Source organism: Meriones unguiculatus, chromosome 6 (genome assembly GCF_030254825.1).
Source record: "Meriones unguiculatus strain TT.TT164.6M chromosome 6, Bangor_MerUng_6.1, whole genome shotgun sequence".
NCBI classification, from domain to species: Eukaryota; Metazoa; Chordata; class Mammalia; order Rodentia; family Muridae; genus Meriones; species Meriones unguiculatus.
The window spans coordinates 23,344,022-23,366,232 of record NC_083354.1 but is presented as its reverse complement, the minus strand read 5'-3'; the positions used below and the strand labels follow the sequence as shown (position 1 = coordinate 23,366,232).

Sequence of the window (22,211 nt, the reverse complement as noted above, 5' to 3'; positions counted from 1 at the left end):
CACTCTCATGCCATGCCACATCCGCCCACCCCAACTCCATCGCAGGTTAACCGTTCCACCTCAGCCACTTACTTTCAGGGGAGCCTTCATTTTCTAGTCTGAGTTTATTTAGGCGTTCTTCCTCCTAGAATTTAGACAGAAATTTTCCAAGAATACAAGTTAGATTTCCCAGATGCTACAAAGCCCAGGTGCTGGGAACATGAGCTGACTCTGTCAGGCACCACTTCCCAGTGTGGTGGGTGCTCGGCTGAGGAGACTGTCCCAGCGTGAGCACTGAGCGAGCGTGGGACACTTACTCATCCAGTGGCTAATCAGGTTGTTTCCAGACTGCCGGGGCAGTCTTGGACTCCTACAGCTCTGAAGGACACCCTCTGCAGACTTGCTACAGTGCCCCATGGAGGGACAGCTGAAGCTAGGAAGTGCCATTTCAGACTTTACATTTCCACTTTATGTTTCTTTTTCCCAGAGCTAAGATCATGTCCAACGTCAGTGTAAACTTATGTTTAGCTTACTATACAAACAGACACATATAGTTGTATTTGTAAATATCTGTATGTGGTGTATGCAAATCTGTATTTCTTCACTGTCAGCTGATGTGGCTGCTAATATCATTCTGCAAAAATAAGACAGCTTGGGCTGGAGAGCTGGTTCAGTGGTTAAGAGCACTGGCTGCTCTTCCAGAGAACCTGGATTCAATTCCCAGCACCCACACGGTGACTTGAAACCATCTCTAACTCCAGTTCCAGGGAATCTGACACCCTCTTCTGGCCTCTGTGGACACAGACCTAAATGCAGACAAAATACCAACACACATAAAATGAAATGAAAAAACAAAAAACAAAAAAAAGCTCCTTAGAGAAATGATTCCTCCAGGACTGAAGCAAAGAATATAAAGATACAGAAGCTATACCTAGCGTAGATTATAGAGTTAACAAAAGGAAGAAAGGGCGAGGAGAAAAGAAAAAAATATCCTACAATGGTTAAGCTTTTTGGAAGGTATACTAGGCCAAGTGAAAGAGCGACCCATGGCCACAGCTGGGATGGTGAGAGCAACAAAAACAGTGTTAGATTATAATCCTAAGCATAAAATAAATAATGGAAATGGCTGAATAAAGAAATGGGAGAGAACAGGTGAATTTCTCATATAGGAAACATAAAAAAAAAAAAATGATATGGAAACAAAAGGCAATGACTTCCTTCCCAACAGTGCAGTGAGGAACAGGGAGAGGACCCCGACAAACACTGCCTTGGCCAGCAGTCCCAAGGTTAGTGTCAACAGTGCTCTGGCTTTTGACTCTGTATCTTTGACATGTGATAAGAATGGTACATCCCCTTCCCCCACCACAATCCATCACCTTAGCCTGGCCCTGAGGTAAACATCTTGTGAGCCCCAAGTGAAGGAGCCGACCACATTTACATGTTGAGTGCCCTATACTCGCGGTGCCAGGCCTCCAAGTCAGTGTGCAATGTGTCCCATTCTATCAAACCCTCGGGATTTCCATCTGCAGCAATGAGGGCTTAGCATGCCCACTCACCTTCGCTCTCAGCTCCATTTCCGCGTCAGATTCATCCAGCCAGCGGTCAAAGTCAGGGGCCAAAAACAGCGGCCGCTTCTCCTGCTTGGTGAGCCGCTCCCACCACTGACTCACCTTCTTCTGGACTGTGATATTCACCTGCCTCTGAGTCAGACGGTACACTGGCTAGGAGAGAAAGCGAGAGTGTGAGCCCTCTGACCTCTGACTCCACTATGCTGGTGTCACTCCACAGAGAAGCTGTGCTGTCTGCTTCTTCCTGGTGTTTCTCTTCTTCTGCAAGGCACGATCCATGGAAAACATTCTAGAGCAGGGGCTATTGGAAAGAACCGCTCGTAAGAAGAGCAGTGTCCTTCTCTGATTCTGCTCTGGCTTTTCACTCTGCCTCCATCACAAGCCTATGTTCTCAGCCCTACACCAGAGCTGACTATTCAAGCTACCTCAGAGCAAGACCCTCCACATGGAGATTCGTGAACTCAAGCCCCCAAGCAAGCAGTATGAATCGAATCATCAGCTTCCTGAGGCTAAGAGACAGCTATTTCTATACTCCCAGCATCTTTTTTCAAGACCAGCTCTCTTCATCCTTTCTGCTTCCTATGATCCTTACTGCCACAGTGACTGAATCTCATGAAATCCTCATGGTGAGAGTGTCAACCATCTGTCACCCTACTCTCCTCTGCCATCACTAAAATAAGAGAATACCAGAACTGGAATGGATCTAGAGACTTCATAAGAGCCCTCATCTAACACATGAGAAAAAATGGAAGTTCACACTGCAAATAGTGGCCAAGCCTGGTTGCAGCTCTGGCTCTCCAGCATTCCCATCTTTCTGCAGCTAAAAACAGGGCTCTGCTCCAAACAGAACAGTGTCACTCCCTCTGCTCCTCATCTTCAGTTCCTACCCTTCACATCACTTAACTGCTAGTGTGCTCTTCCTGAAATGGAAATGTAATGAGAAAGCAGAGAACATACCTCTGGCTTCACAAGGTCCAAGAACTCCAGGTGAAATTCATAGACATTGTCTCCTTTGGCCCCATGACCCTGAGCTGCAAGAAAAAGAATGTGGATTTTTGTGAATTTGAGCAAGGCCACCCAAAAAACAGCCTGCTACAGTGTTTTGGAAAAGAAGGCAAAAGTTAACGGTTCCCATCAAAAGTGTGGGAGCTCAAGGAAGAGCTACTCAACAGCCGGATGAGCCAAACTGTGGGCAAACTTGAACTCTCTCAGTTATTTATTTATTTTCCTGAGACAGGCTTTCTCTGTGTAGCACTGGCTGTCCTGCACTCACTTTGTAGACCAGGCTGGCCTCGAACTTACAGAGATCCACCTGCCTCTGCCTCCCAGAGTACTCGAGTTACAGGTGGCCAGCCTAAACGCTCTGTTTATTGGACTGTTCTGGACTATTTTTGATACCTTAATACAGCCTGCATAATAAGTACCTAGTACAATAATAGTGAAAAGAAGATGAAGAACAAAGGAAGAAGAAGAAGAGAAAGAAGGAAGAAAGGAACGAAGGAGAAAAGGAGGAGAAGAAAAAGAACAAGAAGATGAAGAACAAGAACATGGAATGCCCAAGGGTGGGCTCAGAGATTAACTTTCCCATTTTCTTTGATTCTAAATCCTGGGCAGAAAAAAAAAAAAAAGATGTCTATGGCATCCTGACTGGGTTAAGACAGGTGGCAGGACTGGGGTGTGTCTCAGCACTCCATGAGTATCTGACAGCATGCACCAGGCCCTGGGTTCAAGTCCCAATGCAGAGACAAGGGTGGTGGGAGGAGGAAAATATGAAACGCAGGGGGAAGCAGAGGGGGAGGGAGACACAGAGAGATGTGGGGAGAGACAAAAATCCTGAAATATCTCAAAGATGGCTCTAACCTTAAACCTTCCAACTACAGACACAGAATGAAGGCACAAGCCAACCTGTCCTTTAGCAGTCACAAATGCAACAGGGCAGAGGATGAACAGAGCTGAGGTAACAACCCCTGAGGTGGCCACTCCATCCCAGAATCATGACATGGCTCTTTGCCCAAGCTCCAGGGACCACTAGCCCCAGCAGCTACCGCAGGGCGCCCCCTTCTACTCTCTGCTGCTTTTCACTTGGTTCTCTCCGGGTTTCTCCTCCCACCTCTGGCCATTTTAGTACAACATGCCTAATATTTGCTCTGAGAGACTATTACACACTAAAACTATACATTCCTTAAGGTAGAACAGCTCACAGGCTGATCCCCAAAGCCTGCACTACGACCACCACATTCTATCTTGAAAAACAGAACAAAGCCAGACTATTCTTTCACTGCAGTATAATAGGTGGATGGAACTGCAGGTAAAATGTAAGCTCCACTTTCCATTAACCCCAGGAAGCTAGGCATGGTGGCTCACACATGCAGTCATCACTGGAGAGGCAGAAGGAGGATCAGATGTTCAAGGGCAGCCTCAGCTACAAGGCAAGTCTGAAGCCAGCCTGGGCTACTTGAGAGGCCATAAAAAAATAAAATAAAAGACAATAACCCGGGAAACCTAGAATGGAAAGAAAGTAAGGAGACCCATCCACTGACCTGTCAACATTGGCTCAGTGTCTTGAGCACAGCAGGAAGCCACAGAGAAAACATGACCTAGATCCTTAGAATCGGAGACCATCAGAACAGCAAAGTCTCAGTGAAATTTCACCGGGCTGTGGAGGACAGAGGCCTACAGCCCAGCCCTTACAGGCTGGGACAGAGCATAGAGTTCAGCACAGTCCTGGACTACAGAGCAAGACCGTGTCTCAAGAAAACTTTGAAGAAAAGACATGTTCCACTGGGCTGAGGATATAGTTCAGTGGCAGAACACATGCGACACATTGTTTCTTTGTCTCCAGTATAACTGTTTTTTCTCCCTTAAGAAATTGAATGTTTAAATACTTATTTTATGTGTATAAGTGTTTGTCTATGTGTATGTCTGTGCACTCTGTCAGTGGTTCTATTTCAGCTCGGATAACGTGCAAATAGCCACTGATATGTGGGAAAACTTGACTATATACGGAGCCATCTAGGTGCTCCAAAGACTCTGACACACTTGTCTGACCTTTGTGGTCAAACACACACACACACACACACACACACACACACACACACAGTTTTTAAAAAATATAAATATGGCTGGGTGGTGTGGCGCATGCCTTTTATCTCAGCACTCAAGAGGCAGAGGAAGGTGGGTCTTTGGTTAAACTCAAAGAGATCTGCCCACCTCTGCCTGAGTGCTGAGATCAAAGTACACTGAGAGCCTGTTTCAAAAACAAAATAGATGATAGACAGACTGATAGACAGATGGATGGATGGATAGATATACCAGATAGATAGATAGATAGATAGATAGATAGATAGATAATAATTATTTTGATAGATGGAGAGATAATAGAATAATTACTTTGATTTTTTTTTCATTAAAAGAGAAACTGCCATCACGCCTTCTGCTCTATGCAGAGGGCTTCCAACATCTGCCCAGATACTGACCTTTGAAATGGAGCACATTTTCCGTGATGCTGATGGCAGGATTCTGCGAAAAGAGACCAGGGACACAAGAGACATTTTAATGTGGAGAAATTACAATAAAGCAGAAGCTTGCTGCCCTCCTCCTCCTGGAGACCGACCCCTGACCCTGTGCCTCCCGCTAAGACTGAGGGGTCACCTCTCTGCAGGTTTCTATGCCTCGCTGACTGCTGACTCAGCCTCCTCCAAGGGCTCTAAACTGCTCTAACTCTGCATAGCCATTAGGCTGTGGAACACTCTTTATGATGATGGCTAGGCAGGCAAGGGGTTATGTGAGGTGGGTGGGAACAGACAGATCTCTGAGGTGGAACAGATGAGTCACTTCCTGTGAGAACACAGCAAGGAACAAGACTGTGGGAATGGACAGGCAGTTAAGGGTTACTGAGTTGAAAAGAGGACAAGCACAATGGGAACACAGTTGGGAGCACCTTCACCAAGGTGACAGCCCCTCACCAAAACGAAGAAGACAAGAATTACAACAGGGCTGGACTCACAACACAGTCAACAAGAGCACCGTGTCCAACAGCCTCAGGCTCCAGATTCCCTCAACTTCCAACTAAAAAAGAGGATCCGACTCAAAATTCTCCAAATCTCTCCTCTATCCCCAGAAAACGCTTTAATGCACACCTTCAGCAGCTAAGGTAAAAAAAGCCCGACTCCTACTGACAACTCCAGGCAGCTCTGCAAGAGATGGTATGGCCCTGGTGTCATCATCAGCACACCTGTTCTTCTGCCTGACCCTTAACTCTGTGTTCTGCCACTCACCAAAGGAACTAGGAAGGCAGAGAGAAGGCTGGAGAGCAGGTGTGCCAGATCAATGGGCACTACATGCTCCGTGCACAGCCAAGGGCAGCAAGAAAAAGGGCAAGTGAAAGCTTGAGGGATGTCAAGTGAACGACCTCCTGGGTAGAAGTAAAGACTTCTCACAGAGGGCCAGAACCTGGACAAGCGCTGGGAGAGGAGGACACACCTCATCCAAACAGGGCTGCACGTAGTTATGCGCCGGGCACAACCTATCGCTTTCCAAGTACTTGCCTAGCTACTCCCCCAACTACTCCAGAGTCCTCAGAAATTAGAAGGCGCAAACCCACAGTGGAGCATAAGATCCCAGAGTAAACCAGAGTATCTGCTCAGCACATGGACCCCAAATGCTGAGGACACACGGAAGACCCTGCCTTGACTTGCTGGATTTACGCAAGATCAGCAATATCTATCCTAATTTCAGACCCTCTCCCAAGAACTCATTTGTAGGAGCTGTGTAGAGAACTGGGCCCCTCATCTTCTGGTACTGTGTTTTCAAAACAGGTAAGGAGGAAAAGGAAAGATTTATCCCAGAAGGAAAACTGGACCAAATGTTTAACCTCTTTCATTAAGTATCGCAAGAATGACTCTGTATTCTCGTGTTGACCACTGAAACGGGGGAGGGCTGTCTTTCTGGAATGGGGGGGGGGTCTCAGAAAGAGAAACAAGCATTTTGTTGTTTTATTTGGTTTTTCACAGTACTAGAGACCAAACTCAGAGCCCTGTGCATGCTAGGAGGGTGCTTTGCCACTGAGCTATATTTCCCAGCCCAGCAAATAGTTTTCTATGTAAATATTATCATGGGAGGCTGTACAGTTCTGGAATGCCTTAGAGGGAAGTTTTCTACCTAGGCATTTCCTTGTGTTCCATATAATCTAGTTCTCTTGGGTGGGAAACCAAAAGAGGCTTGGGTGGCTTGGTCTCCTCTCCTGAGACAGAGATCTGTCTGAGCAAGGCTGATAGACCACACCATATCACAGACTAAGTCGTGGGCTAAGTATAGTTGTGCGCCAGAGAGTTCAGACCCTAACTCGGCCATAATAAGCAGTGCTGTGCATGTGGGGTTCATTCGGCCTCTCCAGCGCTGGCCATCATGGAAGGGTAACTTTCAGTCTAAAAAAGGCTCATGCAGGGCTAGAGAAATGGCTCAGTGGTTTAAAGCACTAGCTGCTCTTCCAGAGGACCCTAATTCAATCCCCACCACCTACGTGGTAACTTACAACCATCTGTAACTCCAGGTCCAGGGAATTAAATGCCCTCTTCTGGCCTCCTCAGGAGCCAGGCATGCTTATGGTGCAGACATACAGAGAAAACACCATAAACCCTATACAGGAAGAATAATGAAAACAGCTGGGCGTGGTGGCGCACCTCTCCAACCCCAGCACTCAGAAGGCAGAGGCAGTCAGCTCTCTGGAGACCAGTGTGGTCTACAGAGCTAGTGCCAGGATAGCCAGGGTTACACAGAGAAATCCTTTCTCAAACAAACAAACAAAAATATATAAAATAATTTAAAAGGTGTATGCCAAAAACAAATTCAAAATTCAGAGGTAATTATTTCAGAGCATGTACCTTACATTTAAGCAGGGCTGTGTTCCTAGTTACATGTAACTTTAATAGTTCTAGCTTCCTGGTACCCTGCACGAACTGATACATTTGCTAAAGGTTTTTAAATGACACCAGCTACACTATGGAGCTACACTAGGAGCTGGAGCTGCTTTTATTTATGTGTTTATTTGGTTGTTGAGAGAAGGTCTGTCTATGTAGCCCTGGCTATCTTGGAAGACCAGGCTGGCCTCAAATTCATGGAGATCTGCCTGCCTCTGGAAAGTGCTGGGCTGTATCCCCAGTCTTTGCATGGTTTCCTCCCCCCACCCCCACGGTTTCTTTTTAAAAATGTTTGTGTATGGGTGTTTTGCCTGCACGTATGTGTATATATACTGTGCATGTCTAGTGCCTGCAAAGGCCAAAAGAGGACATTGTACTCCTTGGAACTGGCACTACAGACAGTTGTGAGGCACAGCTGGCAATTTTATGTCAGCTTGATGTACAGGAGGGTGTGAGCTCACAGGCAATTCCACTAGGCTCCTCTCAGGGACCTAGCAACGGTGCTGTCGCCAGGTGCATGCTGTGTATAAAAGGACTGGCCGACACCCTAGCCCTCTCTCTTCCCAGTGTTCTTTCTCTCCCTCTTACTGCCGTTGGCACCTCCTTTCTCTCCTCTGTCCCCCTTCTCCTCTGCCCTCATCTGTCCACTCCTCTGCCTCCACCTCTTCTCCAGACTCTCTCTCCTCGCTCTTCCCAGTAATCCCCGATACTAGATCTGTTGCATGGCGTACTTCCTCAGGGAAACATCTTGGCGTGGGCCCCCCATGGTACCCCTACGCCGTGTTGTGTTTCCTAACAATGGGAACCTCAATTGTGAAAATGCCCCCATAAGGGCAGGTATGGACAAGCCTGTAGGTCATGTTCTCATTAGTGATCCATAGGGGAGGGCCCAGCCCATTGTGGGTGGTTCCATCTCTGGGCTGGTGGTCCAGGTAGCCTGAGAAGCTGTCCTGGCTTCCTTCAACGATGGACTACAACGTGGAACTCTAAGCCAAATAAACTCTCTCCTTCCCAGTTGGCTTTTGTCATGGTGTTTCACCATAGCAGTGGTACCCTAACCAGGGCAGCTGCCACGTCAGTACTGGGGCTTTAACCTGGTCCTCTGCGAAAGCAGCCAGTGTTATATTGTGCAGGCAATTCCACTGGCCTCCCCTTAGGGACCTTCAGGGTCCTGGCAATATCCTATGTCAGTACCTGTGTCCTATGACATCATCTGGGCTGGGTACATAGTGACCACTCCTCCCTCCTCTTGCTCTCTTGCTCTTCCCTTCTCTTGCTTTCCCTCCCTCTTCTCTGTCGGGGCCCCCCCACCCGTCTCTCTCTCCATCTCCATCCAATAAACCTCACTGGACTTAAGCCTGGTTGTGTGCACGGCATTTTTCTCTAATACTAACAGCCAGTGCTCTCAACCACTGGGTCTCCAGCCTCCTTGGATGCGTTAACACACAGGTTTCTGCTCAATCTTCTTGGAGATGTTCCCTCAACAGAAGCTCACCCCCCATCACCTGCTTACTGAGCCTGAGCTAGGCCTAGTGGCCTTTAATCCCAGCACTCCAGAGGCAAGGGGATCTCTGAGTTCAAGGCCAGCCTGGTCTACAGAGAGAGAGAGTTTCAGGACAACCAGGACTACATAGAGAAACTCTGTCTCAAAAAAAGGGGGGTGGGGTGGGAGGAGGGCTGGAGAGATGGCTCAGTGGTTAAGAGCACTGGCTGCGCTTCCAGAGGTCCTGAGTTCAATTCCCAGCACGCACATGGTGGCTTACAACCATCTATACTGGATCTGATGCTCTCTTCTGTGTGTAGTTATACATGAAGACAGAGCACTTGTATACATAAAATATCTAAAATAAATAAAGGTTGAAAAAAAAAGAATAAGAAGAAACAAAGACTCCTATGGAGACACGTTTTCCCATAGGGATGCTCACTGAAACAGAAATCAGCCCCACTAGTTTGGTTGCAGGCGTGTTTCTGATGTCCTCTAACTAGACAATGAGGGACACTTTAGTAAGCTCTCTCAATAATTTAAAAAACACACACGCCAATGTCTACAAAAGCATGTGCGCAGTGGTAGTGGTGCAAGTGGCGCGGGTTTTTAGCAGAACCGCTGTATCTGGCATGAATTCTGGAGTGATGGCAAGCAGGCTTTTGCCAGTGTTTGTTAACTGAGACTTTATGGGGTCGCTCTTTCAAACGATTCTCAGAACCTTGGCATAACTTACAACCTGCCAAACCAGGAAGTCTCAAAAGGCTGATAATCGCTTAAGTTGATGGTTCTTTAAGACAACCTCTAGATAAGAAGTTGTGGTATATGGAAATTGACTTGCTAAAGTTGCCTTTTGTGTAATAATAAAGAAAGTCTCTGCAGAAAGGCTTGGGTTCAGTCCTTGAGGCTGATCCCCCACCCCAATTTCCACCTTCCTGCTTCCTATTTGAGGAGCCTGAATTCACCCTGCGGTGTCTTTCTCTCTTCAGTACTCCCTATAACAAGCACACCTTTAGTTCCAGCACTTGGGAGGCAGAAGCAAATGGATCTCTGTGAGTTCAGCCAGCCTGGTCTATAGGGTGAGTTCCAGGGTAGCCAATTCTGCTTCAAAACACCGAAAAATAAACAAAGAAGAGAGGGAGAGAAAAAAAGAGAAGAAAAGAAAGCCAGCCGGGCGTGGTGGCACACTCCTGTAATCCAACACTGGGCAGAGGCAGCAGATCACCTCACTGTGAGTTCAAGACCAGCCTGGTCTACAATGCAAATCCAGGACAGCCAAGGCTACACAGAGAAACCCGGAGGGAGGGAGGGAGAGAGGGAAGAAAGAGAGAGAGAGAGAGAGAGAGAGAGAGAAAGGAAGAAAGAAAGAAAGAGAGAGAGAGAGAGAGAAAGAAAGAAAGAAAGAAAGAAAGAAAGAAAGAAAGAAAGAAAGAAAGAAAAGGGTTGTATTTTCTGTTAAAATTTACTATCAATTATCTTCTGGTAAAGCGGCTGTTAATCCTAAACAGCTGTATACCCAAATCACCACACAGAGACTGAGATTTATTTAATTAACCTAGAACACAATGCTGGGCAATAGTCCATCCTAAACCTCCATAGGTTCCTAACATTTAGATTTCTCACATTATACTTGCTTTTAGTGAATATTAGGTCCAGTCCATCTTTCCATGTTGTTCCAAGATCTCTCTCCTGCCTCTGTTCTCCCAGCTCTCTTCTCCCTTCTCTCCCACTCTTTCCTGTCCTCTGGCTCCTCCCCTCTCCCACCTCCTCCTTCCTCTCTATTGCTCAACATTGTAGCTGGTTGTTTTATTTTGTCATGTTTACACAAAGTTGAGACAGGTGATGCTTAGAAAAAGTATCACAGTGCAATGTCCGGATTGAAACCAGAGAGTGGGGTGAGGAATCAGCATTTGAATGAACAAGGGTAAGGTGTATACATTTCAAAAGAACATTACACCAACAGAAAAGAAAGCAAGCAAGCATGTACCTTAATTTAAATAGCAGTCCTTTTCCATTCTGTATAAAATATATATAAAATAATGGTACATTTTGTAACCAATTAAGTGTAACATACCATGAAATTCTACTTTTCGAAATAAAATATTGCCCTGAACTCTACTAGCTCATATTTGGAAATTGTTTGAGTCTCAAACTGTTATGTCCAAAGGGGGACTCTGGACTTGGGTTCTAAAACTTTTCTAGTGTTAGGTGTTTTAGTAAAATACCATTGGACACTCTGAGCTTAGACACTTATGGCTAGTTGCTGGTTCTTTCCTTTCTCCCTCTCTGATAACGTACTTCTCTCCAAACACCCCCTTAGTTCAGTCTCAGCGCCACTGTCATCTCTAGATGACCCCTCTCATTGCTCACTCACACTATCGTAACAGTGTCCTTGGTCTTCTAGGGGCTGGAGGGCGGCTCATTGGTTTATGAGCACTGGCTGCTCTTCCAGAGGACCTGGGTGTGACTCTCAACACCAACATGGTAGCTCACAAATGGTTTGAACTCCAGTGTCAGAGCTGATGCCCTCTTCTAGCTACCACAGACACTGCAGGTACATGGTACACATACACACAGACAAGACCTCCATACACATAAGGTAAAAATAAGTCTTTAAAAGAAGAAAAAAAGTCTTTCAAATTCTTCTATCCAGAGGTAGAGGCCGGAGGCAAAGAAGTTCAAGGTCATCCTTAGCTAAAGTCAGTTCAAAGCCAGCCTGGGCTACATGTCAACCTGTCTAAAAGAAAGAAAGCAGGAAGTCTGTGCACATTTCACATCTGCCCTGTTTTAATCCACACAGCAGATGTAGAGAATCCACCCCCCGCCCCAAAGTGATGGGACTCAAACGTAGGCTCTTGCCACATGGTAGACACTACCACTGACTGCACCAGCAAGTCCAAGTAATTTCTAAAATAAAATCCTAAGGAGTCATCCTGCTCAAAGCTCAATCGTTCCTGGTGCTCTACAATGAAATCCAGGCTCCTTGCCATGGCAACCAGTCTCTACATGACCTACATCTTTAAAGCCTCCAACATCCTCTCCCTCTTTTCCTTACAATACCCCACACATACTAATGTTCTTTCTGTTCCCTGGGAGCCCTCCAAGCCTCAGGCCTGTCTTTAAGTCTGTTCATGGGTGAGAATATTGTGGCTCTGGGTTCCTTTTTCAACCCCCAGATTTGGCTACTCTGTCTTTTTTTTGTGTGATGCAGGGGATCAATCCCACAGCCTCTCAAGCATTTGAAGAACATTCTTCCGCTGAGCCATAATCCCAGTCCTACTTCATGCCTCCTGCATAACTCATTTTATCCTTCCATTTCACTTCCGGGGGCTGGGGATTTAGCTCAGTGGTAGAGCGCTGGCCTAACAAGTGCAATGCCCTCGGTTCCGTCCACAGCTCTGAAAAAATAAATAAATAAACAAAATAAACCAACGTCACTTCCGCCATGGAGCCTTCCCTGACCACTCCACTTAAAGCGTCCTCTACCATTTCAGCACTCCCTTAATTTTCCCCAAGTAATCTTTATATTACATGCTGGGACCAAGCACCTAGTTCACGGCCTTATATCTGAATCAATTCAAATGGCCTCATATAAATTAGTTTGCTGCTTTGTGAGTATTTTTGTTTTGTGGTTATGAACAGTTTAGTTTTTGAATTTTATTGTGAAATATTTCAAGCAATTAGACAAACACTGAAAACCATAACAAACACCCATAACTAATGTTCACTGGCGTTCTGCTCTATTTGTCTGTGGCTTAAAAGGAAATAGAACAGACATGGTGCAATTGCAATTACTTAAAAGTACATCTCAACCAGACACTGCCAAACTGTCCTCAAAAAAAAAATTACCAATTAATACTCACAGTGACTCTACTAAAAATGACTCACTGAAGGCCAGCGAAACGAGAAAAAATATCTCTTCTTGGGCCAGAATGATAGCTCAGTTAGCAGAGAAGCTGTTAGCCAAGCCTGACCATGCAAGTTCTATTCCCCAGACCCAAATGATAGAAGAGAGCTCGCTCTACAAGCTGTCCTGATCTCAACAAATGAGCTCTCTCTCTCTCTCTCTCTCTCACACACACACACACACACACACACACACACACACGCACACACACAGAGTAATATCATTTTTTCCTTAATTTAAAACAGGGTCTTCTTATATAGCCCTGGCTAACCTCGAACTTGCTATGTGGACCAGGCTGACCTCAAACTCACAGAAATCCACCTGCCTCTGCCTCCCAAGTTCTGGGATTAAAGGAGTGTGCCACCACAGCCATCCCCTCCCCCCTAAAGAAAATGTTTAATGTCTCTCTCCCAAATATCCATAGCATCAACTGGTAATGTCAGACACTTTCTGTACTTCCCAATCTTATATGAAAAATAGCATCCGGCAATAGCCCTTGATTATTACTGAAATTAGGTAAGCATCATTTTAGGGCTCCTGGCCACTCTTTATTATTTGCTCTTTTTTCTGCTAGAAAACACATCTGTTTTCTTATTTTTTTTTTTCTTTAGGCAAGATGCTAGTCATTTGCCAGAGTATTTGCCAAATGTCTTTCTTCAAACTTGTCTTCTTCACCAAGCTTTAGGGTTTACATTTTGATTCTTACAATGTTCCTCTGTGTTTCTAATCCAGTCTCCTCAATTCTCTTCTCTTCTCAGTCATTAACCCACTTGAAAATGCTTTTTATGAATGACACAGGCAGGAATCTTACCTTTTTGCCATCTGGATTAACAGTTCTCCTAATCCAATTTTCTGACTGGCTCATCCTTTCCCAATTGATGTGTAAAGCCATGTTGACCATATGATAAGGGTTCACATGTAGACAGGTCTGCTTCAGTGCTCTGTGTGTCTATCTCTGGTCTAAGAGTTAGCATCAAAGTCATATATAACCCCACATGCTTGGAGGAACTTACAAATGACCTTTAAACCCAGTACAAACATCAAAATACCTGTGAATTAGGTATTATTATTCACAATTTGAAGGTGAAGAGAATGAGGCTCATATTATCCGTAGTCACCAGCTAGTATGACTGCAGGCCAGAAGAGGGCATATAGATGGTTCTGAGCCACCATGTAGTTGCTGGCACTTGAACTCAGAACCTCTGGAAGAGCAGCCAGTGCTCTCAACCGCTGAGCCATCTCACCAGCCCCATGGTCACCAGCTGGTAAATGGAAGGAAAAAGGCCCAATTTCCCACCTTGCATGACTTCTTTTTCTATGAGACACTAACAAAAATGGTATCTTTCAACCTAGCTGTGTACTCCCTCCAAATACAACTGAATCCTTACTAAGTAAACACATGCTCTAACAGCCGTGGTGGCTGAAACAGACCTGCCCATTAGGCTGTCCTTCTGAAGTCACCGTCCCCCTGCTGCCTCTTGCTATTGCTCACCTCAAGAACAATGCCATTAGTGAAGTTGTTACTGTACACAGTCCAGTACACAACAGCAGTGGCTTCTCATCAGGGCCATCTCTGCAGCTACACAGTCAACTACAGGTCTGATGTGACAACTGGGTGGCCCCTCATGTCCTGGGAGGAAGGGGCAGCGCTGATCAGCCCTCACACTAGTGATCAGTTTTCACTGTCAGCCACAGGACAGGCTGTCAGAGGCAAAGGAGCGCTGGAGAGCTGCCCGAGAGCGAGAACCTACCTTACAGCCCAGCAACTGACAGTACTCCTTAAACGGCTTGTACAAAGCAAATGGATTGCTTCACCTTGAGCCAGACCTTGAGCTAGAACTTGTTTCAACAGAACCTGAGTAGATTAAACAAGAAAACAGAGGCAGCTCTTGACAGTCACTAAATTCACAACTAGAACAGGCTCTTTCTATTTTCTCATTGAGCATTTTACTATCTCGGAGAATAAGAACTTCAGAAGACGTTAAAACCAAACTGAGGCATTGTCTAATGCATAATTGTGTATAAAAACAAATAGCTGCTCACACTGCCACCAAGAATATGACAGACGCCCTCCCTCTCTTGGCCAGAGCGAACACTAGCTCTCAACAGTTTAACTTGTGTTAATCTCTCCTCCTTACTGTTTCTTCAGAACTGCCTGCTTACCCCAGCATCTAAGCCACAGTGAGCCCCTCTTCCATTTGTTCTTCCCCAAGCACCAAGGCTCAAGTTCTATACACAGGTTTAACACCCCTTACTAGACACTGCTGCCCCAATCGGCCTAGAGTAACTTCCGAGAACTCGGTTTTGGCCACAGGTGGGCTCTCTGGAAAGTTCTCCCACAAGCAGGTAGACAAGAAGCCTCCTCCTTCTCCTTTCTGGAAGTCATTGCCAACCCAATCAAGGAGAGCCAAAGAATTCCTTCAATACAAGGGACTTGTTTCAACACCAAAATCCCAACTTTAGAGACACATTCGTGAGCAAATCTTTTCGGTTTTATGATTACTGCACTTCCTTATTGACAGAATGCCCTGGGGAAGTTGCCTATGCCCTGGGCAAGTGGAGCTTGTACGACTCTGTGAATCTGTAGTATTTTACACATTGTATTAACATGTTGTTTTAAAATTAATTATGCCTCAGAATAGCAGGTGTGAAGTCCCAAAAAAGATAAAAGCTCCATGAGGGGTGAGGGACTTATTCTTCCCAAAACTTCTTAAAAAGGACTTTTCTCTCCAAAAGAAAATCTCAACCTTTTTTCTCCACCTTCACAGTTCTCACTGTTAACATATCTCAAACATGTAACTCTAGGAGTGATAATGCCACCTTTAACCCCAGCACTCAGGAGGCAGAGGCTGGTGAATCTCGAGTTCCAGGCCAGCCAGAGCTACACAGCAAGACTGTCTCCAAAATATAAAAATTAATCAATTTTTTTCTATTTTAGCAAAGAATCTGTAGCACAGCAGAGAAAGCCAGCACAGAAAATTATCCTATTATAGTGAAGCATAATTCAGGCTTGCTTAAAACATCAAATAACACTCCACGCAATCAATGTTCCTGCTTACTCAAAACCATTCTGGCCAGTACCATCTTCATCATTCACAAGGGGAAACGATTTACATTCCAGAAGCAAACATTATACTCAGGCGGTCACCCGGTACCTAGACTCTGCCAGCTCAATTGATGACTCCATCTAAGTGTCTAATTCCGAGCAAGAAACAGTTCAGTGGAACCAAGGACGTTAGAATATGGTGGATGTCAAGGAGACTAGGGGGTAGGATGACTGTCGAAAGAACATTCCAGACCAAAACCATTTGCTCCACAAAGGCCAGAATACTGGATGGTCTGGTTAGAGACACGGAAGTTGCCGGGGATTTGGTTTGCTCACATTAATAGGCAAATGAGATGAAAATAACGCCTAATGTAACAAGATAATTCCTTTACGCAGCTCGAAGCCTAAGATGAAGGATGGAAATCATTTCCTTGGTGGGGGGTGGGGAACGTGGCTTTCCATCGCTGAACGGTTGGGGGCTGCCCCCGCCCAGCTCAGCGGCGAGCCTAGAGAACGTCAATGAGCCGCCCCGGCTTGACCTCAGGGGCCAGTGCTGACGTCCAGCCACGGCCCCGAAGGCCACTGTCACACCGCACCTCAGACCCATAGAGCTCATCCCGCGTCTCAGGGGTCTCAGGCAGCCCGGGAGCCCGCGGCCAGGCCTCCAGGACCCGGCTGCGGCTCCCCGGGACGCCTGCCAGGAACAAAGGGGAGGCCGAGGGGCCACGCGCGTAACCCCCGGCGTCAGCTGCAGCCCCGGGGGAGGCCGAGCGCCCCACTCGCGGCTCCCGCTGGCGCACTGCAGGAGCGCACACGCGCGGGGCACCGGCGGGTACCAGGGCCCCTATCCCGCGCGCAGCCCGCAGCCCGGCCTTTACCTGCACGTCACTCAGCTCCACGCGCAGATACAGCTCGCGGTGTCGCTGAGCCCAGTAGACGTGCGGCGTCAGCACCTGAGTCTCCATGGCCCGCGCTGTCGGGGGAGCGGGGAGGCTCGGCTCGCTGCGCTCGGGACCTCGGCCTGTGCGCCGCTACAGCTGGCCGGACGCAGGCCGCAAACCCCCGCGCTCCGCAGCCCGCAGTCCTGCTGTCGCCAGGCAGCCCCACGCTCGCGGCCCGCGCTTGCGCAGTGAGGACAAGGGGGGTAGGCGGTGCGAGGCGGGCGGGGGAGCGGGCGGGGGAGCGGGCAGGGGCGGGACGCGGGGGGCGAGGGGCCGCGCCACGTGATCCGCTGCGGCCTTGGGATCAGAGGCTTTCCGGCTCTGCGCTGCCGCCCGCCGCGCACCAGGGAGGGCCCCGCGCGAGAGCGTGGAGGTGGAGGGCTCTAATCTACGAATGAAAGAGCCGATCAGGGTAGCAAGAGGCTTGTGTGCAAGAATCCCTTCCAAGTTATTGCGGGTGAACTCAGCGTTTAGTGAAAGCGCTCTCCCTCCCGGGGCTCCAAAGCCGCCCACAGAAAGACAGAAAGACCCTTGGGTCTGTTGATAAAGCAAGCCCATGTCAGCAAGGACTGGTGTACTGTCCTCTGTGCTCTCTAGAATGATGGCCACTACTCACAGGTTGCTGTTGAACGCTCAGAACGTGGCTAGCGACGCCAAGGAGCTGACTTTTTTCTCTACTGGTTAAATAGCCATAAGGAATGGCTGTTTTGTTGTTGAGCAGCAGCGTGGTGTGTGTTGCGCGCCTTTAATCACAGCGCTTGGGAAGCAGAAGCAGGCCGATCTCTGGATCCTGGTCTACCTAGTGAGTTTCAAGTCACCTAGAGCTACCTGTTAAGACTGTCTGAAAAAAAAGAGAAAGAAAAAAGCCTGAACTAAAAGCAACACCAAGAGCTGGGCACGGTGGCGCACGGCTTTAACCCCAGCATTCTGCAGGCAGAGGCAGCTGGATCTCTGTGATTTCGAGGCCAGCCTGGTCTATGAAGCGAGCCCAGGACAGACAAGACTATTACACAGAGAAACCCTGTCTCAAAAAACAAACAAAACTAAACAAAAAAGCAACACCTATGTACGTCTTGAACGTCTCGCCTGCGTCCTCAACAAGAACGGGAAGCTATTTTCCTCCGAGTGTGTGTGTCTGCGCCTGTGCAAGTGGAGGCCAGAGGACAACCTCTTTTCACCGTGTCTTTGCTTTCAGACAGGGTCTCTTACAACCCAGACCTTCCAAATTCTCCAGGGGAGGGTTCCTGGAAACTTCTGTCCCTCCTGCTCCAGGGCTAGGATTACATGCTGCACGTTTTTGAGAGGGGGTCTCTCATTGGCCCAGGGATAGTCCCAATGATCTGCCTGTTTCCTCCCTCCCTCCACATCACCTTGCTAAGGATTAAGCTCAGGACCTCATGCTTTTGTGACTAGCATTTTACCTGCTGAACTGTCATCTCCCCAACCCTCCATTTGTTGTCACAGAAATGCTTTCTTCCCAACTGAGTTGAGTCCCCCGGAAGCATTTAGTTCAGAACACAAAACACAGAGAAGTTAACATGGCAGATGTGCTGAACTCCAAAATGTCAGAACAGAACCATGGCCAGACATGAGATATGGCAGCCCAAGAGCCAAACTGTGAGAGGTGAGGAGGAATTTCCAGAAGGAGCAGTATGGGCAGGACAGTGGAAGCACGTGGAGGGCAGAGGTAGAAAAGCGAAGCAAGCTGGGGAAGGCTCTGTGAGCCAGGGAGGAAAGGAATGAAGGTGAGAAGTAGAAATGAGCAAGGATAGCCAGGTGTGGTGGCACACGACTGTGATCACAGCACTCTGGGAGCCAGAGGCAGGAGGATCTCTGAGTTCAAGGCCAGCCTGGTCTACAAATTGAGTCCAGGACAGCCAGGGCTACACTGAGAAACCCTGTCTCAAAAACACAAACAAAAAAGGTGCAAGGATTAGATTAGGAAAGTCTTTGTTTGCTTTACAGAAGTACTTTGGTTGCAACCCACAGACATTCTGGAGCCAAGAAAGTTTATCAAACTAGAGGGTCATAAAATGTATGCCCAGAAAGCAACCTCTCTGTGCCAAAAAAAAAAAAAAAGTAGTTGGCAAAACAGTTGGCTGCTGATGCAATCTGCCAGGTAGGAGATAAGGACAGCAGTAAGCCTGTCAACCTTGAACTTTAAAAATGAGGTATTGGAAGTGGTGAACTTATCAGAGTAAGTGCTTTATGGGTAGTTGTCATTGTACTACGTGAGCAATCAATCAGGTGGGTGTGGTGCTGCAGATCTTTAATCCCAGCTCTCTGGAGTCAGAAGTAGGTGAATCTCTGTGAGTTTGAGGCCACCCTGGTCTACAGAACCAGTTCCAGGACAGCCAGGATTATAGAAAGAAACCCTGTTTCTAAAAACAAACAAAGATATGAGGAATCTTCAATGTTCAGTTTACAGTGATTTCATATGTGTATATGCTTGAGTACTTATAACCCACATCAAGAGCTGACAAATTTCCACTGGCTCAGAGGCAACCTCTTGTCAGCAAGGTTTCACTTCCTCTAATAAAACTAACCTGAGTTAGATGGCCATAGTGTTTGTCTAATCTTGACTTCTTTCTTTCTTCTTTCTTCTTTGTTTCTTTCAAAGCAGGGTTTCTCTGTGTAGCCTTAACTATCTTGGAACTCCCTCTGTAGACCAGGCTGGCCTTGAACTCACAAAGATCTGCCTGCCTCTGCCTCCTTAGTGCTGGGATTAAAGTGGTGTGCCACCATTATAGGCTTAACCTTGACTGTCACAGAAATGGACCTCATGGTATGTATGCTTTTGTATCCTTTTTCGGGGGGGAGGTCCTTTCCTGTGTGTGTGTGTGTGTGTGTGTGTGTGTGTGTGTGTGTGTGTATGGTAACACATGTGTACAGGTAGGGAAGCACAGCTAACAGCTAGAGGCCAGCTTTGGGTGTCACTCAGATGACAGCCATCAAGACGGGGTCACAGGAAGGCTAGGCTGACTGGCCAGCAAGCCCCAGAGATCTAAATACTTTTGCCTCCCCAGAATCATATGGTCTAAATTCCCATTCTGATGCTTGTCCAACAAGAGTTTTACTATCTCCCCAGCCTCACATTAAATAAAATGAATAAATAAATAAGTCTTTTTAATGCTAAAGAGATGGCTCAGCAGTTAAGAGCACTTGCTGCTCTAAGAACCCAGGTTTTATTCCCAGCACCCACATGGCAGCTCACAACCACCTGTAACTCCAGTTCCAGATCTGTGAGGACACCAGGGACACCCAAGGCATAAAGACATACATGCATTTGAAACGCCCATGCACATTAACTTTAAAAATCCTCTCTGGCTTTTTCATTCAACATAAACATGCGTAAGATTTATTGCTTTATGAGTTGGTTCATTCTTTTTGTTTTTTGTTCGCCTGTGTGTGTGTGTGTGCGTGTGTGTTGTAATTAATTGTATGCATATAGCACAGATGATGCATTTTCCTCATTTCTTTTTATATTTTGACGTAGAATCTTTTATAGCTTAGGCTGGGTCTGTTGTTTAGTTAGATAAGCTCCTATGAAGGCTATGCCAGGGCTTAAGCCTAGTTTCTGCTGTTGGCAAGAGATCGTGCCTGGCCCTGATGTTCACCTTTTTACAGACTCTTGTAATGCTTGAAGGGCTTTTAGAAAAGGAGTTTGTGAAGACGGGAATGTATCTTATTTGGTAGAGCACTTACCCAGCATACACAAAGCCCTAGGCTGGATCCCCAGAACCACATAACCTAGGCCTAGTCACCCACACATGTAATCCTAGCACTTGGAAGGCAAGAGAATCAAGAGTTCAAGGTCATCTTTGGAATTTGAGAGTAGCCTGGGATGCATGAAACTTTGTCTGAAGCAAAAAAGAAGGGGTGGAGGGAGCTGCTAAATTCAGCTATTTGGGGCCTCGCCTATGCACAGACCATCTAACCAGTTATCTACAACCAAAAACAGCTTTGTCTGTATAATCCACTAAGGGAGAAAAGCTGTCTGCATTAACCCAGGCATCTAGTGGGGAACAGTCACATCATACCCCTAAAACCTCCTGACTCTGCCAAGGGGCCAAGCGCTGCACCCAGGCTTTACCAGAAAGGTCAACTTATCAATTACAGTTCAAAGGAAATCAGAGTTCTTTCCACCAGAGCTGAGGGCTTCCAGCCAGACCAGCTTTGCATGTGGCCTTTTCCTCACATTCTCTCCTTCCTACCTGAGAATTCTGGTTCTTTTAGTTGCTTATGTGATTGCCAAACACAGACACTTGGCAAATATTTGTGCATAAATAGTACAGCAGTAGCAGGAGTAAAATTCATATATTTGTTTGCATATCCTAGAACATATACATGAACATAATCAGTTTTCAGGGGAGAAGGAAACTGAGTGCCTGGTGGACCAGGGCAGAAAGAAACATTTCACCCTATACTTTTTTATACGTTAAAGCTAATGTGTGTGTGTGTGTGTGTGTGTGTGTGTACATGTTCATGTAAGTGTGCATGGGGGGCGATGTGAGTGTAGCGGAGTGTATCTGGGTGTGTGTGTGAATGGGTGTGGAGGCTAGAGGTCAACATAGGTGTCTTCCTCAGCCACTCTCCACCGTATCTTTTGAAAGGGTCTCTCGCTGAACCTAGAGCTCACTGACGTGGCCATCGTGGCTGGTCAATGAGCTCCAATGATCTGCCTATATCCACTGTCTCAGCGCTAGGTTTAAAGATGCATACTGCACCTGGCCTTTGCATGTACCCAAAGACTCAGATGTCCACACTTTCACAGCAGCCACTTTAAAACTGAGCCATCTCTCAGGCCTCCTCATTGTTTTTTAAACACATGACATAATTGTCTATTAAAAAACTTAACTATAAAAAGAAAACCAGGAGAATATCCATGTTTTGTTATTGTAGTTTGGTGCATGCTATGCCCCTAACCTTGTCCACTGTTTCTTGAAATTACCAGCTCTCAGTATCCCCATTATCTACTTGAGATCATTTCCTCCACTACATTAGAGGCCTAGGTTGCCTGCTCTGACATCTTAAAACATCTCCATTCTGAAAGACATCATGTTAGATTAGCAAGATTATTGATATGTCTTCTAATCATGACTGAGAGTTATGTTTAGACTGTAGCCAAATTTGGGAGACTGATGCATGTTGATGGAGAGATTGCACAAAGGCTTTTGCATGCCCCTCTGGTTCCTGAGGTTTTATTTTGCTTTGGTCTTGGTCAAGTTCTGCATCTAGGATCAGAGCAGTATAGTATCAGTATAGCATATGTGTGTTCATGTGCCTGCATAAGCAACATGTATGTGTTTAGTGTGCGTGCACATGTATATGTATACATGGGAAAGTCAGAGGTAGACATTGGGTTTCCT

The 22,211-nt window shown here is 46.6% G+C and overlaps 1 protein-coding gene across 1 annotated transcript in view; it reads right to left on the bottom strand.

The window, feature by feature from the left end:
- Hacd3 (3-hydroxyacyl-CoA dehydratase 3) overlaps positions 1–17,040 on the bottom strand; it is a 34,882-nt gene extending 17,842 nt beyond the window's left edge. Inside the window, exons 1-5 of the mRNA XM_021649575.2 lie at positions 16,780–17,040; positions 5,024–5,066; positions 2,505–2,578; positions 1,536–1,700; positions 73–124 (exon numbers count right to left, since the gene is read on the bottom strand). Coding sequence (XP_021505250.1) covers positions 73–124; positions 1,536–1,700; positions 2,505–2,578; positions 5,024–5,066; positions 16,780–16,866 — 421 coding nt within the window. The 5' untranslated portion in view covers positions 16,867–17,040. The remainder of the gene's footprint in view (positions 1–72; positions 125–1,535; positions 1,701–2,504; positions 2,579–5,023; positions 5,067–16,779) is intronic.
- Positions 17,041–22,211: the final 5,171 nt, after the last annotated feature.